General features: G+C 41.4%; 1 protein-coding gene across 4 annotated transcripts in view; it reads left to right on the top strand.

Annotated features, from left to right (window-relative positions):
- Positions 1-19,073, top strand: part of TLL1 (tolloid like 1) — a 201,179-nt gene that overhangs the window by 95,113 nt on the left and 86,993 nt on the right. For 3 of the 4 annotated variants that reach the window (XM_061584202.1, XM_061584203.1, XM_061584204.1), the window contains 4 exons: positions 1,300-1,380; positions 3,056-3,208; positions 9,571-9,688; positions 18,685-18,863. In XM_061584202.1, the coding sequence (XP_061440186.1) occupies positions 1,300-1,380; positions 3,056-3,208; positions 9,571-9,688; positions 18,685-18,863 (531 nt within the window). The remainder of the gene's footprint in view (positions 1-1,299; positions 1,381-3,055; positions 3,209-9,570; positions 9,689-18,684; positions 18,864-19,073) is intronic. The other variant, XM_061584205.1, reaches the window with a different exon arrangement.

The following is a 19,073-nucleotide window of genomic DNA, read 5'->3' as shown; positions in this document are numbered from 1 at the left end:
TCATTATGTTTGCTTTTTCAGATTTAAAATCCTAGCCTGAAAAATGATTGTGACAATAGGCAGTAAATGCTTGTGTGCTGTGTAGCACACATTGATGCTGTAAAATAGCTCATTGAGGAGGAATGCCTTGTCTCATCCACTTAAAATCTAAGCAAAAATTTGAGAAATTTTTCTTAAGGTCACTGCAGCTATGTGACATTGTAATGCAAATAATTACACAGATTATTGAGCGATCATGCAATATACTTGCCTTATATGGCACTGTGCACTTTGTAATATGTCTTTGAACACTGTCATTTAGGAAGCTTACATACAAAGCATATGTCAAAAGAATTCAGAGAATTGTTGAAATGGCTAACCTATGTTTCATTGACCACTTTAAGCCTTTTTTAAAAAAAACACGTCCCCGCTTCCTTTTTAAATAGGCTGAAACAATAGTGGTTTAATACTAGATCATTTTTACAAACACCAGGAATGGGTAGTTTGTGAAGTCACCTAAGAGCTATCTATATAGTGCAGATATTGCTGACACAATTTAAGTGCTTTGATTGTGCTTAGATCAAGACAATTGTAGTCAGACAGTTCTGTGTCAAAAGAAGTCAAACAACAAATGTGAATGCTACATTATCTGAAGAGATCTGATTGTTGTTTATAAGTGGCATGTGGAATATTAGAATAAAGGCTCCAGCTATCCCTGTAATTCATTTTTGAGACTCTTTACTCCATCAGCTCCTCAACTATTAGTACTGGGGTTACTGAAGTATCTGATAAGTTACCATTCTTATATGACTTACTATGTTAGTAAAATCTCCATGTCAGTAACTTCAAATGGATCACAGTGAATTCAGCTATCTTGCATTTTTAATCATATGTTTTATCTGTTTGTTCAATGCTTCTTTCTGGATACCTGTACTTTACCCAAACTTATAGAACTGCATTTCTCTGAAATGACACAACTTGCCATTCATAGTACTAAGATTGTCAAGGCCATGAGGAGATGGGGAAAACTTTAAATAGTAATTAGATGATGTAATTGTTGTAAATTGTTGGAATACCAAAGTTATGCTGGCTGGCATTTTGGAATGCACTCTAAAAAAAACCTTACAACGACAATTATGTTTTTGTTTCATTCTCAGTACATAAAAGAATTTGAATGTTAATGTTCAAAAGAATGTCAAAGGCACATTTCATTAACAACTCCTCACATTTCAGAAAATTCTTCCCCCACCTTTGTTTTATATAAACACATTTGCTAAATGTATGCATACAGTTTCTCACTGAATTTTCTTCTTTTAAAAGGTGGCTTTGGAGAGCGTGCAGTGTCAAAAAAAAGTGATGCCCTCTTTCAGCTTATAGACAGGATAAGAAGATTTGGCTCAGGTATTATACTATTCCAGAGGGGAGATGTCCTCATTTTACAATATCACCAATGACAGTACTGTAAGAGTTGTCTCCAGCCAAATCCACAGATGTGTGCATACTTTGATTTGCCAGTTCTTGCATGTGCCAAAATTCTTGCGATCAATGGTGGGACACAATCTACAAGAGCAAAGGAATGTGTACAGACTGGGTCTCCCTACTGAGATCAATGGACAAGGGTTGGGAAATTATATGTATGCTGTAAGTTGCAGAACCCCTACAAATTTCCTGGGTTGAAGTGCTTAAGCCAGTTTGTGAGTAATGGGCAAACAATGAAAAGCAATGAAATTTACCCTGAAGTTCAATTTAATAGATCCCATTTTATATTTAAGCTCTGGAAACTAAACATGGAAGGAAAATAAAATTACAATTATACCTGTATATTACTTACCATTTATTTATTAGGAAATAATATATGTTGGTGAGATGGTTGCTGGAGAATTACTTACAATGACTGAAAGTTTGCAGCCGCAGTTGAGGGAAAAAGCAGTTGCAGGGGAAATGAAGTGTATATGGGAAAAGAGTTGTGACCCTCTTTCTGTCTGCTGCATCTCCCTTGCAAATTGACCCCTCGCAGCACCACTTTGCAGTGGAGAAGTGACACCCAGGATTTGGAAGTGTGACTTGGCTGTGTATCATTATGTAGTCCTGGCCAAGCTCTAACTTGCCTGCTTCTTTTTTGTGTTTAAGTGGTTTTTATATAAATGTATAAAATTATATAAATAATATTTATAAATAGAGATCCTATATTGGATTAATTGCTGCACTGATCATCAAACAGTGGTTTTTGTATGAATAATCTTCATAAACCTTTTTAAAGAAAGATTCAGATACACAAGTATATCTGATTAATTGCTGCATTAAGGCAAAAGGTTCCTGAGTGCCAATGTAAGGAGATAATTTGTCCTGCTGTGCCAGGACTTAAATCCCGTTCCAGGTCTGGTACTGTGGCACCAGCATGTCTGCTTACGTATGGGGCTTTTTCACACAGGTTCTAATAGGGAGACAGGGCAGTGAAGAATGGAGCTGCATGGTTGCATGGGATGTGGCATTGCTGCATGATAACCGACTCTGTCAGACTGAGCTGCTGCCCATTTCGGTTCTCTCAGTTTCTCACTTTTCTAATCTTGAATTCAGTTCTCCACATTTCTGCAGCAATTTTTGAAAAAAAGATCCTCCTGAAAATTCTTGAGCATTTTAGTGAAAATTTCTCCTAATAAATACATTTCGTATGCCGTTTTGACTAATTTTGCAAGCATGTTATCCTAATATAATGCATTTTTATGTGATTTTCACCAATCTATTTGTTTTGTGCACACTTTCCCCTAATATATGCATCTTTGTAAACATTGCTTGGTTGAAGGACTTCACTGCAAAATTCAGCTGTATTTCGATTCTCGTATTGTTTCAAAAAGTGCAAATGTTATAGATTCGACTTTAAATGCGAACTTAATTGAATTTCTCCCCTATCATCCGCCGTTAGTAATTTCATTTTAAGTATTTTGTTAAATTGTATTGGTATTGGACTGCAAGGCTAGAGATATTCAGAAAAAATGCTTATACCCTTAAAGAAAATACTTTTGTTATTGAAACTTAAAACATTTTGTTCCATTTTCTATTATCAATATCATTGCAGACTTTCAGCAAAATAATATAACAAAGGGAAGAGCAGCTTTAACCTTCTCAGGGAGCTATGAGAGAAAAAGGTTTCGCAGAGCAGCTACATCACGCACAGAAAGAATATGGCCAGGAGGTGTCATTCCCTATGTTATCGGAGGAAATTTCACTGGTAAGAGAGACAAAATATACACTTTTATCAGATTCATGAATTGATCCTTGGAATTAGTAGAAAAGATGTATTTAATGAATCAGAATTAGAGGTCTTGAAATGGATTCTCTCTGTCTTGTTTTCCAGTTATCCTAAACAGACTGTATATTACAGTCTCAAATTCTGAAATATTTCTGTATTCCAGAGTCTAGAAAATACAATTGTCTTTATGTGTAACATTGCCTACCCTGCAGTGTCTTTATAGTTTTCTAAACAAGTACTTTATTTACTAAAAACTAAACATAACATGAAATGCTGTGAATCAAATACCACTAAAGTGACTAATGAGTAGTGGTTGTTAGCAAACTAACCCAGTGTTACATTTATCATAATATCTTGAGACTCAGGTCGACTTAACTACATACAGTATACATTTTAGATTGCACTAATATGTTGCAGTTCCATGCTCAATGGCCCCAAGGTGCCTCCTCCACTGAAATAAATTCAGTGTACGTTACACATAATTGGCCAAAAGAAAGAGGGAAATATCATAATAAATATTAGGAGCGTTCTGTAATATATTTGAAAGCGCATAAAGAACACATGGCTTCTTTTCCAGCAGCAGATATGCCCACAGAAGCCTGCATCCACATGCATTTGTCCCCCAGGTGGATATGAATGTATTTTGTAAGAAGCAACCCTTGGTCTCTTTTTGAAGCATGTGATGGTGAAGAAGGAAGGAGAAATAAGTGTAGATATCCTGCAAAAAATATACTGAAGCATAAAAATACCTGATTACCTATCTCCCCTTCCCAATGAAAAAGGCTAGCCTTTCTTGGTCAGAGGTTTCCATTACAAATGGTATGGAAAAGTAGCTAAATTTTTTGAACAAGAGATTGGGACAATTCTTCCTCCAGAACGCTCGTATGCCAAAGTGAATCTACATCAGATTTGGCCAAAAAAATAAAAAAATTCAGAAATACTTAAGAAAGGCAGATACAGCCAAAGTCCCTTTGTGCTGCTATTGATACTAAACAAATGATGAGTTCAGTCACAGTGTTAGCTCATCCTCTGCTCCTCTCTCATCTCCTTGCCCTGCTTGTTAACTCCTGGAATATTGTATATAAATTTGTAGTGCCCTGGAGGAAGACTTGCATCTGTGCAGATGTGCTTGGCAAACCTGTACAGATTAGAGGACTCTAGGCACTGCTTGTTCTGTGGCACACTCTCTGCTCTGTTAGCGTAGGTGGTTTTTGATACTGTGCTGCCAAAGCAATTATTAGGTCTATGTATGTATTGTGATTTAAAAAGTCAAATTCTTGTGTAGTTTGTGTTAAACATTTCTCAGGTCAGCTATTTTTCACACAAGGTATACACATCATGTACACATGACCCTCCTATAACACAAATCAACAGGTGAAATGGTTGTGTGAATTTGCGCTCTTGAAAGCTACACTGTGTTCATTCCTGTCTTTGGAATGCATGTACATTTAAGGATCAATTGTAGAAATGTGAAAACACACACACACAGGAGGAACCAATTAGTAACATCTCTGTATTCCTAGCAACCTGCCCATGTTTCACTCTGCGGCCCATCACTTTGTTCAATGCTGTATTTTCATATTGCTCTTAGTCTGTTGGTCTGGCACTTATATCAATGCACCTTCTCATCTCTTGCATGCACAAAGAAGATGAAAGCATAATGGCAGACTGTTTCAAATCAGTAACACCTAATGCAGGAGTGGGAAACTTGTGACCCTTCAGATGTTGTTAGACTCCACCTCCTATCAGTCCCAGCTAGCATGGCCAATGATCAGGGATAATGGGAGTTGTACTCCAGGCAATATCTGGAGGGCCCCAAGTTCTCCTCCTGTGACCTATTGGACCAATAATGAAGTTCCAATACAGCAATGAAAGATGAACTACATGGATTCTCAGCACACAGCACACTTGCACTAGTTGTCACTAACTAACTCAAGCCAATCTTGAGATGGTAGTCCATCAGCAGTTCAATGAACCTCTTGAGCTGCTTGCCTTGCACTGTGAAATGGGGAGCAGGCATTGTCAAACATCTGGCAAGATGTGTGTGATGGGCCATGTGTTTGGATTGGTGGGTCACCAAATATGTAAGTCTGGGTGAAGTGTAGATCTGATGTTCAGACATTTCTTTCTGAACAGAGGTTTGTATCCAATGGTGGCTTTGTGCTAAAGCAGGAGTGTGGAACCTTTGGCCCTCCAGTTGTTGCTGAACTACAACCCTCATTATCCCTGGCCATTGGCCATGTTTGCTGGGGCTGATAGGAGGTGTAGATCAGCAATATCTGGTGGGCTAAAGGTTCTCCACAGCTGTACTAGATGAAGCACTTGTGCTTGCATAAGGTGAGGCACCCTATGTTTACAAATCCCCCCTACTAATTGCACCCCTCTATGCCGTACTCCATGCTTTTATAGAGCATCCCCCAACTCTCAGGATAAGTTTTTTTGAGCTGCATTGGGTGGGAAATCCAAAAATGTCTTTCACTTAGCACAAAATCACCATTGCATATAATTTTTTTTAATTAATTGTATTTGTGTGGTTGTTGTTCTGTGTGTTCTGTGTGTGTGGATTAGTGTGGTGTGAATGATTTGTATGATTGTTTTGTGTGAATGTGTGTGGTGTGAATGTATACACTTAAGTGTATGCTGTATGTGAGGTGTATGTTGTGTGTTATGTGTCTGTCTTCGTATATATGTTGTTTTGTGTAATTTTGTCTGCGGTCTTAAAGGAGTGGCTGGCAGTCTCCGGGGTGGGTTTTTGCTTTTATTATTGTTTTAGGTTAGGCCTGTCCATTAGGCAGCAGGGATACAGGCATGTGTAAACCAAGGGGGGATGGAACAGAGAAGGATGGGGGCCAAGTTATACCAAGATTGGGCGGCAGGCGCTGGACTGATGCTAGGGGCAGACCACGTCAATTTAGAGGAACAGGGGATAGATGCGTAATACCCATCCCCTGTTCCAGGTCTGCCCAAAACCAGAAGTTAACTGGAGGACGCAGGATTCCTACCGACCTTCGACTGCTGCTCTGTAATGCCAGGTCTGTGACACAAAAAACATCTGTCATCCATGATTTGATACTGGATGAGTGTGCAGACCTGGTGTGTATTATGGAAACCTGGCTGGACGAGGCCTCAGCTCCCATCCTTGAGGCCATGTGTCCACCAGGTTTCCATTATGCGCAGCAACCGAGGGTAGGAAGGCGGGGAGGGGGTGTGGCAGTCATCTATCGGGAGTCTTTGATTTTCACCAGGCCCCTGCTTCCTAAGACCAAGTTTGTTGATTGCATGTACTGGAGGTTGGGCTCGAAGGGCAGTTTGGGGATCCTGCTTGTGTACAGCCCGCCCCGCTGCACGGCAGACTCCCTGACCGAGGTGCTAGAGGTGGTCTCGGATGTACGACTGCTCTCCCCAAAACTGTTAGTGTTGGGGGACGTTAACGTGCATGCTGAGACCACTCTCATCAGAGCCCCTCGGGATTTCCTCGAAACCATGGCTTCCTGGGAACTGCACCTTAGTAACACTGAGCCCACCCATGTAGCCGGTCATGCCCTCGACCTTGTATTTGTCTTGGGAATGGCGGGGAGTGTTCTGAAGTTGGGGGCTATTTCTTTTACCCCTGTGTCATGGTCAGATCACTATCTGGTGAACTTTGACCTCTCGTTGCCACACACCTCTGCAGGGGTAAAGGACCTATTAGAATGGTCCGCCCCAGGCACCTGATGGATCCGGATGGATTCCTGACTGCGCTGGGGGAATTGGAACCTACTGAAGGTCACCCGGTCGAAACCCTGGTGATGGAGTGGAATGAGGGAATCACCAGGGCATTAGACCGGGTGGCTCCGAAACGTCCTCTCCCCCTGAACAGAACTCAGACCGCACCGTGGTACACACCCCAGTTGCGAAGCCTGAGACAGGAGGTGAGACGACTAGAACGCCGGTGGCGGAAATCCCGCTCTGAAGATGTTTGGACACAGGTTAGAGCAGCAATAGCTGCCTACCAGGTGGCAATAAAGGCAACAAAGAAGGATTTCTTTGCTGCCTCTATTGCATCTGCAGAGTGCTGTCCCAGGAAGTTGTTCCAAGTGGTCCGAAGCCTGGTCGGTCCAGTTGCTCAGGAACCCTTGGAGCACTCTAAGGCTTCCTGTGACAAATTGGCAAGGCACTTTGCTGATAAAATCGAACTCCTGAAGAACTCAATTCCGTACGCTGTGGATGCAGTAGAAGATCCAGAGCTGACCAGTTGCAATCCGGTTCAGTGGGATCGGTTCCGGCCTCTTCCTTCTGAGGATGTGGACAAGGTACTTTCAACGGTGAAGCCTACCACCTGTCTGACTGAACCTTGCCCATCATGGTTCCTTATGAATTGCAAGGAGAAATTGGGCAAAGGGATCAGGGCGGTGGTAAATGCATCCTTGAAAGAGGGTGTACTGCCACTGGCCCTCAAGGAGGCAATTATAAAACCCATTTTGAAAAAACCCTCCTTGGATCCCCAAGTCTTGAACAACTTTCACCCCATTTCGAATTTGCCATTTTTGGGCAAGATCATTGAGCGAGTGGTGGCTAGCCAGTTGTCAGCACACTTGGATGAAACGGATTATTTGGATCCATACCAATCGGGTTTCAGGACTGGACATGGTACTGAAACAGCCTTGGTCGCTCTGGTGGATGATATGAGGAGGGCATTAGACAGGGGAGAATTCACCTTTCTTGTCCTCCTGGATCTCTCAGCGGCTTTTGATACCGTCGACCACGGTATCCTGTTAGATCGCCTGGAAGGATTGGGAATAGGAGGCACTGTTTTACAGTGGTTCCGTTCCTTTCTCTCTGACAGGCATCAACAGATAGCATTGGGGGATGAGGTTTCAGACCCTTGGCCCCTCACTTGTGGAGTGCCACAGGGTTCTATCCTCTCTCCCATGCTATTTAACATCTATATAAAACCGCTGGGAGCTATCATCAGGAGTTTTGGGCTGCGGTGTCACCAATATGCTGATGACACGCAGCTCTACCGCTCTTTTAAATCCTCACTGGAGTTGGCTGTGGAGACCTTGTCCAAGTGCCTGGAATCCGTGAGTGGGTGGATGGGAAGGAACAGGCTGAAGCTTAATCCTGATAAGACCGAGGTGCTGCTTGTGGGTGACAGGGGAAGGTTGGGTGTTGTTGACCTGAGGCTTAATGGGGTGAGTTTACCCCTGAAGGATCAGGTCCGCAGCCTCGGGGTTGTTCTTGATTCCAAGCTGTCCATGGAGGCGCAGATTTCGGCAGTGAGCTGGGCAGCTTGGTATCAACTACACCTCATACGGAGGCTGCAACCCTACCTCCCTATTCATCAGCTCCCACTGGTAGTACATGCCCTGGTCACCTCTCGATTAGACTACTGCAATGCGCTCTACGTGGGGTTACCCTTGAAAACAGTCCGGAAACTACAACTGGTGCAGAATGCGGCGGCTCGGTTGCTTACAAACAGCCGCCGCCGTGATCACATCACGCCAGTATTATTTCACCTACATTGGCTGCCAGTTGTTTTCCGGGCCCAATTCAAGGTGTTGGTATTAACCTTTAAATCCCTATACGGTCTCGGCCCAGTTTATCTGAAGGAGCGCCTCCAGTACCACAAATTAAGCCGCCCGACTAGATCAGCCACGCAGGGCCTTCTCTCAGTCCCACCAACGAAAACAGCTAGGTTGGTGGGGACTAGAGAGAGGGCATTTTCAGTGGCGGCCCCCACTCTCTGGAACTCCCTCCCGTTTGATCTTCGCCATGCCCCTTCCCTGGATACATTTCGCCGAGCCTTAAAAACTTGGCTCTTTGGACAGGCCTTTGGGATCTCCGGGGTGGGCTAATTTTTCTGTGATTGTTTATTGTTTCTGATTGCCCTACATAGTTTTACGCCTGCATTAGTGTTGACTGCATTGTATTTTATTCTGTAATTATATTGTATTTTAATATGTACGTCGCCTAGAGTGGGTTCGGCCAGATAGGCGACACAAAAATTAAATTTATTATTATTATTATTATTTATAGAAAATGAAAAAGCTTAGTGTTATATATTCACCTTGTAGGATTTGTATGTGAGGTACATTTGTGCACCCCACATAAAGATCCCACAATTGTGTTTGTGGGGTAGATTTTTGAAAATGTCACCCTTGCTGTGTAAGGTTTATACTTTTTGCCTGTCAGTAGTTCCATTGCATATTTCCCAAAACCTGCATTCAGTATTGGTTTGCATTTGAAACACTCTTGCTTTCCTGTTCAAAACAATCAAATTTACTTTAATGCTGTTGGCATGAAACAGGATAATTTTTAAAAAAATTGTTTGTGTATTTCATTGCACACATTGATTCCAGGCAGCCAGCGAGCAATGTTCAAGCAGGCAATGCGGCACTGGGAAAAATATACCTGCGTTACATTCATTGAGCGAAGTGATGAAGAAAGTTACATTGTGTTTACATACAGGCCTTGTGGGTAAGTTGGTGTAAAAGCTACTGGTCATTGGTAATAAATGATTGAGAAATTTGCGCTAGTGATCTAAGAAGTGGTGCTAGCAAAATGTTCAACTTTAAAAATATATTTAATGCATAACAGTTATGATGTATGGTTTTGACCTATAAAGCTCTATACGGCCTAGGTCCAGGCTATTTGTCAGACCGTATCTCCCCATATGAGCCTGCCCGGGTGTTGAGATCCTCAGGAGAGGCCCTTCTCTCAGTCCCAACACCTTCGCAAGCGCGATTGGTGGGGACGTGAGATAGGGCCTTCTCGGTGGCTGCCCCCAGGTTCTGGAACTCTCTTCCTAGGGAAGCACGAATGGCCCCTTCCTTGCTATCCTTCCGTCAGCAGGCAAAGACTTTTATTCCGACAGGCTTTTGGACTAGAAGATGTTTAAGATAGGGGCTCATAAGGTCTGTTGTATTGTTCTATGGTCCTATTCTTAAAGTTTTAAATTGTCTTAGTATTTTAAGTGTATGTTTTATGTTGTTAATGTTACGAATAGTTTAATTCTATTTTAATTGTATATTTTTGTATGTTTTTTACCTATGTGTAGTTTTTATTTGTAAGCCGCCCTGAGTTCCAGTTTTGGAAAAAGGGCGGGGTAAAAATAAAGATTGATTGATTGATTGATTGATGTTTTATGTGTTTATGTAGTATGCATAAAAGCACAGAATTGGAAGGGATGAAAGGGCCATCAACTCCAGCCTCCTGCTGCAAGGCACATAGGTCTACATATTCTCAATCTAGATCACAGTGTGCCACTGCCAGTTGAGAGGGCATTGTAGAAAGCTAAGGGTAGAGCAAATAGCTCCAGATGTCTCAAGCAAGGGAGATGAGGAGGAAGCCAGACCTCTTCAAAAAGAATCTGTTCATGCATGTGTATATTTTGAATTTTGAAGATCTTCACAATGATTTCCTTCTTCATATATTGAACATTAATTTGCAACAATTTTTTTTGCAAACATATGTATGTGAAACTAGATTTAAAAATTGTATATTGAGATGCCTAGGTTCTGCTAAGGAAGATATAAAGTAGACTTAAGTCCCATGGCTGAAGTTCTCTAAATATCTAAAAGCTCCAGAATGTACGTGGAGCTTCCCTGTGTAGAAGAACTTTACCATTTACTGCAACACTTAGAACAGATCTGCATATGTATCCTATTGTATGTAAAATGCTGCCTCCAAATTTGAAGGGAATGAAAATGTCTGTGATGGTTGGAAGTTTTATATACATTTAAATGGTGAACCCTACAACACTCTGAATAAGGCTCACAGTATTTATTTGGTGTATGTAATCTCCTTCACTAATTAAATATATATCTACAAAGGGGTGTGATCAGTCAGAAGCACATTTATCACGACTGTAAACATACATATACTTGGAAGTAAATTCTGTTGAAAATGACACTTCCTAACCTCCCATGTTCTTCTATGCATTTTTGTAGCAAATCTTTAAACCTTGACAAAGTCAGCACTGTAATTCCACATGCTCAGTATATTTACAACGTACAATGCTGGCAACAAAAGGATTAATGTGTGATGCCATCTTAGATTGTAGTGAGCATTTGTGACAAAGCTAGTTCAAGACTATGGAACTCATAATTGTTATTAGTGCAGCTATGCTACATTATTACTAGGTTCTAAAGAGCCCCTTTGCAACCCAATCTGGTGGGTATACCCAGAGGGCAGTTTGAATGGCAAACTCTGTGCTGTATCACAATGCTTTAAACTCCCCTCAGTTTCAGGAGGCTTGTCATGTAACATGTGGAGCTAGCCGTCTAAGAAACCTTTTGGGTTTGCAGAACTAATTTAATAGATCTTTGCATCCAGGCCCCTTGTTCAGTGGAATCCAAGATATGGTGCAGTCGTTGAGTCCTCTCAAAGGCAAACAGGAATTCTAGTACTACTTTTGAATCAGTGGCTGGAGCTCCCCGCGCTACAGCTGATCGCCCCGCTGGTGCCGCCATATTAGCGGAACGCCAACAAGCAGGGCCCTACTGTAATTACATTTACAGGGGCATCACAGGGTCCTCCTGGACTATCTTGTGAGCTGGGGGCACTGTTTGACAGTTATTGCTGCATACAGGGCCAAGGTCAGAAAGTAGCATTGGGTGACAATGGATTGTATCCAACTAAGTTTTACTCAGAGTAGAGTGCCTGTTCTGAGAGCACTCCCTCTGGAAGGACAGTTTCATAGTTTGGTAGTGTTTCTGGAACCAGCACAAATACCCTTGGTGGGACGAAAGTGTTAAGTCCTTCTGCTGCTCTTTACCCAAAAAGACACAGGAGTCAGAGTTTTCTGCTGCCAGCATTTTCTAATACTGAACATTCCAGAACAAGAAGAAAGAACAGGGAGAAAAACCCACATGGGGCAAGCCTGAATATGTTTTTTCAGGTAGCCCTAAGTAATCACTGACACAACAATAGATTAAGACATACTTAAACAATCACAGTCATCATATCATTACCCCAATACACTACAGAGCGCCTATTACCTGCTTCAGGTAGTGCACTAACTGTACCCCTTCCTAGGCAGGGACAGCCTGGCCATTATGGTTCTTGTGTTGGTAAACTCACATTTGGATTACTGTAATATGTTTGGGATTACTTCGGAAGCTGCAGCTAGTGAGAATGTGGCAGCAAAGGTACTGAGTGGCATCCCCAGTCATGCACGTTACTCCTTTGCTAAAGGTGCAGCACTGGCTACATGTTAGTTACTGAGCCATTCTTCAAATTTTATTGCTGATGTATAAAGCCCTAAACAACTCAGGACCAGGATACCCAAAAGAACACCTTCCTTTATACCAGGGTGAGGAACCTTTGGCTCTCCAGATGTTGCTGAATTACAACTCCCATCACCTACAGCATGGCCAATGGCCAGGGATTATGGGAATTGTAGTTCAGCAACATCTGGAGGGCTAAAGATTTCGTACTCTACAGACCTGTTAGGATGTCCTAGTCCTTGGAGAAGGCCTTGTTTGTAGTGCTACATTTTACAATTTGTTGCTTTGTGATGACGTGGAAATGGGCCTTCTCTGTAGTCATGTATATCCTTTGGAATGCTTTCCCCCCACCTTGACAAATGCGAGGCACCCACAGTACTGTGGTTCAAAAGACTGTTAAAAACCCAAGTTGATTGTTTAGGGTTCCCCAACTATTGTACTGGCTCATTTTGGACACTGTGTACATCCATGACTTCATGTTCGTAGTTGGTTTTTATTTAGATTTTAGGTACCCTTTAATATTTGGTTTTATATTTTAAAGATTTTAGTGTTAGAAGTTCATTCTGTAAACTGCTTCATGATTCTTAGATGGGAAAGGGTCTCTAAATGATTTAAATCAATAAATAAACAATGATTTTGACAGCAAATTCTGTGTACTTCATAAACTTTCTTTTTTTCTTCTAAACTAAGTTAGTTCTGAATTTCAAAATATAGTGTAATAGTAAAGAAGAAAAGTTTGTACATCAACAGTAAAATATCTCCTGCTGTAAATGAATGTTTTGGTCTTACTTTCTAATTGAAAGGCAAGCTGCAAGCTGTTATCAATGAAATGAATAGCTACAGACATCATAAGATGACTTTTGCATTGTGAATTATTATGCCTTACAATTAGAGATGGAAGGCATTTTGGGAAGTCTTGATTTACATGCTAAGGGGTATGCAGTTCATACAGTGTTAACTTGCTATTATTGTATAAGCTGCTTTAAACTCTCACATCTTTTACTGTCCAACTGCCTAAATAAATACTAATCACTTGACCTGGGTCTGTTTCAGAATTCCTCTGATCAGCTTAAATGTCATATTTTGGTTTAATTATCAGAAGCATGAACAAATATTATTACTCAAATAGCATGTTTAATCTCATATTTAGAATGTTTCACTTTCTCTCAGATTGTCAGCTACTGTATTTTACTTGCCATTATTGATCAGCTAGAATGATTAAATGGAATTAACGATTTGTAAATAGTTAGTACCTTTAACTGCTGTCTGGTGCAATAAAGATTAAAGAGATCAAGATTGTGAAAGTCATACTTTTGGCACAGTTTGTGGAGGATTGCTGGGCCGTGTACCAAGCACACCTAGCCTAAGTGGTCACAATAGTGATAGAGACAACTGTGTTCTCTTTGAGTATCATTTTTTGTGTTTCTAACCTTTTGACTCTGTCCTATTGCCTTAGCGGTAGTCTAGGCACATAATAGGATGAATCAGATATGTTCTTGGCAGGCTATGCAAAGCAATGAGTCCCAATGATTCATACAATATAGCATAGTATAGTCTAGTATAGCAGTTATTTTAAGACTCAATTGTTGTTGATTGCTGTTTTCTTTTGAAGTACAACTAATCATCTGCTTGAAACACCTAAAATGCACTATGTATGTTGAGCATTCAGAAACTGCCATGATCAGCTAATTTATTTTGAAAGTATTCTTAGTTTTTTTCAGTAATGTAACTGCATGTGTACATAGTAAGCTGCCTTATACTGAGTCCATCTAGCTCAGTATTGTCTACACTGGCTGGCAGTGGCTCTTCAGAGTTTCAGCCAAGGGGTCTTTCCCAGCCCTACCTGGAGATGCTGGAGATTGAACCTGCGACCTTCTGTGTGCAAAGCAGGTGCGCTACTACTGAATGATGGCCCTTTTGCATATTGAGGTATTGCTGTGTATCCTTCAGACAGGGGTCATCTACTGTTATCTATCTACTGTTTAATGTCTGTATAAAGTACTTTAGGTGGGAGAGTTCTTGAACAGGTTCAGAAGCTGCAGTTAGTGCAAAAATGATAGCCTATCCTTTAAATGGCATAAGAACCCATGGACGTATAACAGTGTGAGTGAATTGCACTGGATTCCAGTTAGCTTCAACTCTCAATTCAAGCAGCTGATTTTAACCTTTAAAGATCTAGATCAGGGATTGCCAACTTCTTTGGACCAGTGGGCACATTTTGAGTTTTGAGAGAGTGCTGTGGGCACCAGTCACAAAATGACTGCCATGAGGTCATGGCATAACACAAAATTAGAGAAACTGAAGCCATTGTTGCTTCTCTTCCCCCCATCCCCAGGGAAAACCTCATGCTTACCATGGGAAGTCAGCTATGTCCGCCTAATCCTGTTTGTGGAGATACAGCTGTTAAAGGCACAAGAATCCTGCTTTCCCCAATACCAATCCTAAACTAAAGCCTAGGCTGCCATCCTGTATCTACTTACTTGAGAAAAGTGCACTAAAGAGGAGGGAAAACAACAACTCTTAGGACCCTAGGGATTCTTATTGCTGGTGTCCAAAAAACTCACTTATCAATCACAGCTCTGACTTGTCTCATTGGCTAAAAACACTGACAAGTGAGAGCAGCCAGGCTTATAGAAATCACTTAGAAGGGTATATGCACATTTTGCTTCTTTCTTTTTTAATGAATCTCAGAGCCCTGGGCCCCTAGCTGGGGTGCCAGTGAAGGCCTTTGCAGGTGCTGTGGCAGCAACTCCTGAAGTAGATGGATGGGCCCAATAAGGAGCAAAGACTTATATGTGTATGCTTGCTGATTAAGATAATTAGATGATGTCCTGGACTGGTTGCTAACATTAAGTAAATCAGCAGGCAACTCCCTTCCCAAAAAAGTTTACCATTGCTCTTCCTTAGAAACGTATTTGTTTAAGTTAGATTTTAATCTACTGTAGGGGTTAAACATGATCTGGTTTTGATTTAGCAAATGATATTTAATTATTTTAATACACATTTGTATTTTTTTATTTATATTAATTGTTGGAACTTACCTTAATTTTACAACAGAAAGGATGGGATATAATATGGGGCAAGATCTAAAATAAATAAATAATATCATTATTGGTTACCCCAGTGCATTTGGAAAATACAATTGAAGGTCAACTTGGAAGCACAAAGGCTCATTAGACTTTCTCCTAAACTGAATTGTTGCCTTAGGCGCTCCTTGAGACTTGCCTGTAATTTTTCTCCTAATCTTGTTTCCCCTTATGTACCAGTAAAGGAAATCCAGAGTGACTAATGACAATATTTTGAATATGTGCATTTTCACCATTCCCCCTCCCCATAGCTTTTTAAAAATTACGATATGCAGGGCTATTGGAGGCTACTACAGTAGGGCCCCGCTTTACGGCGCTTCGCTAATGCGGCGGTCTCAATTAGACGCAATTAAACTAAAGCCCCACTCATATGGCACTTGTTCCGCTTTTATGGCGGTTTTCGGGCGTCGCGCACCATTCTATTCAATGAGTTCCACTTTTCAGTGCTTTTCAGCGGGGGTCCGGAACGTAACCTGCCGTATGAGTGGGGCCCTACTGTATAAGTTTTCATTTGTGATCCAAGAGAGCAGCAAGGCATGTGTAGGGGAGCAGATGGGGATACTGGGGCAGAAGAGACATGAAGAACAGATTATATGTAGCACAGACTTAGAATGATTTTCCTAAGATGTAGCGCTTATTATTAAAATGCTTTATATCCCCGTACTCCAACATGACCTACATGACCTTAAAAAGCAATGGATTGCTGAAATAGGTCAGAAGCTGCTCATAAGTAACTTTCTTCAGGGGATGTAAAAGCATATACAAAGTAGCATAAGACCTGTCTTATCCCTGGTTCCAGTGATCTATTAACTTTAAAATAATAGTTTTTTGCAAACTGGGTTTTTATCAGGCTTGTTTTATGCAGACCTGCGGGTACTGTGGGCTAAAATATTCAGTTTATACTCAGAAGATCTGCTTGTATAGTAAATTATGTAAACACATACTACATTTACTCAATTCGTTCAACTTAAGCTGTGGTTCAAACTATATTTTTTAAAGATCCATTGACATCGAGGGGACTTTGAATTAACCAAATCACTGTATTTAAGTCAAACTTTTATTGTAATAGCAGTTTGTAGTGTGGTGCATGTGAGTTCCCGCCAGGGGTATTACTTATGCATCTTTCAAAAATAATGTGAATTAGTGCCTTCTTTTAGAATGTTTTATCCAAAGTGTGATTCATAGCAGAATCCCCTTTTCATAATCCAGCTATCATTTTTGTTTGTGTTCCAAGTTTTATTGCAGTGATGTTTAGGATTAGTTTCCTCTGAGCCAATTTAGTATGTTGTCATTCAACACTGCTGTGAATATTGGCACATCAATATAATTCCCAGTCTGGAAAGCCCTTGAGAAAATATTAGTGGAATAATGCATGCCTAGAGGTTTTCCCTTCATTATTTTATTGCAGAGTAGTTCAGAAGCAAAGGAGTGTGCGCTGGGAGGCTACTGGCAAGCATCTTAACCATTGCAAGATTCTCCCATATAGTGCAGAGTTCAAAGATAGAAGAGAAGGCATCAGGAATTGTGAAGGTGCTGTCTGACAGAAGGAACCTATGTGACGACAATGTGGTATCAACACTGGCTTCCTAGGCCCAAATGTTTTCCCATGCTATCCTGTTTAGCAGACCAATCCAAACTGGGGCAAGCTCTGTTGCTTGCACCAGCCAGAGCAAAGGTGGGAGCATTTTTTTCTGTGTTAATATGCCAGCTCCAGGCCTGCATATCTGAGGGAGTCTAAACTGGGCCCCTCTCAAAGGGATGGAGCAGCTGTGAATTGAGTAGATCCATAGCTCTGCTCCACCTCTGCCCTACCCTTGTTCTGGGGGCTATGGTTGATATTACTGATGGGAACACTGTGGATGGTAGCTTCACAATGGCTACACTTTCTGTGGGGGCCTCCAGAGCACCCCCTCCATCAGCAGAAGTTAGCAGATGGCCACCTCTGCCATATCCTAACCTGCTCCAGAAGCAAAGATCAGGAGTTAGGATTACACCCTAAACTAAAGGTTGTATTACACTGAGTCATAGGAGATCCATTGAAATCAATAGTTATGACTGATTTAAGTCTATTGATTTCAGTGGGTTTACTCTGACTATGACTTAGCTGGATACAACCCTAAATTCTGCTTGAATCCTCTCTGGTAAATAAATATTCTGTGTCATGAGCCAAATTTGCCATCCAAATTTCCCTAGACCTTTATGCCTTTTAAAACATATTCTGAGTGAAGGATGCCACTAAGCATTACATATGACACCTATATGTTTTCCCCCATAGAGCAAATAGCAACTTTAGGGAAAAATTAAGTTGGCAAAATAACAGAGGACAATAGGATTAGCCGTTCTCTGCCAAGTGCCACAGGCACAAAAAGATCCCCAGACTATCACCAATGGCTGTTGCAGTTCTTAAAATAACACCAGACATCTGGTCACAAATCTCCTGACATCACATTTGATTTGGACCTATGTTAGAACAGGTAGAGAAAACATTTGCTAATGGCTTCCTTTATCTCTCTATAAAAATATTGTTGTAAGCCCTGAACCTGTTACACTGCAGTTTGCAGCACCACAGAGAGGTGGTGCTATGGTCTGTGGCACTGTGAACTACAGCATGATGACCAGAGCAGCGCAGAGTGGATCAGTGAGTGAGTGGGCGGTGCCAGCCGGCAACCTTGGCAACATGTGGGGGGAGCTTGGTGACCCTTGTGGGGAGCACCAGAGCTATACACACACACACACACACACACCAAGCTCCCTCCCAAAGGTTTGCCCCCCACCATGGGTCACCAAGCTTCTAACTGCAGGCCTCATGGTGGCAATGCTGAGGCCTCCTAAAGCTGCCCTGGCAACTCCATGGCTCCCCCAGGACACCGGACGGTGCTGTCTACTCATTCCCTGTCCTGCTCTCTGATGCCCAGGTCATCATGCTTTAGTTTACAGTGCCCTGGACCACAGCGCCACCTGTCTGTGGCACTGTAAATTGTAGCTGATGGGTTCAGGGCATACAAAAATGTTAATATATAGAGAAAAGAGAGAGTCAAAGTTTAACCTTCCTGCTGGGCCACAGAACAACGACAGGTTTTCAGAAGTAAAATACAAATCCCAGCACCTTTATGGCAATTTTTTTTGAAGTTTTCATCTGTGTTCTCCTTCTAAATTACAGGTGCTGCTCTTATGTAGGCCGAAGGGGTAATGGTCCTCAGGCAATCTCTATTGGCAAGAACTGTGATAAATTTGGAATTGTTGTTCATGAGCTGGGACATGTGATAGGATTTTGGCATGAACACACAAGACCAGACAGAGGTGATCATGTAACCATCATCAGAGAAAACATCCAGCCAGGTGAGACCATTTTAGTGTGGTGTCTTATATTTTAAAATGCTACCCTGTTTTTATTTACTTATGGGTTTTGTGATGCTTTTGCGTCAGTTTTACTGAATTCTGTTATAACAGCAACATTTAGCAACTCTGTTTAGACTGAATGTTCATAGGAAACATTTGCATTACGCAAGCTACTTGATATTAATACAGTGAATAGTTAGTAAAAACAAT

Source organism: Rhineura floridana, chromosome 9 (assembly GCF_030035675.1).
Source record: "Rhineura floridana isolate rRhiFlo1 chromosome 9, rRhiFlo1.hap2, whole genome shotgun sequence".
NCBI lineage: Eukaryota > Metazoa > Chordata > Lepidosauria > Squamata > Rhineuridae > Rhineura > Rhineura floridana.
This window is presented reverse-complemented; position numbering and strand designations above follow the sequence as displayed.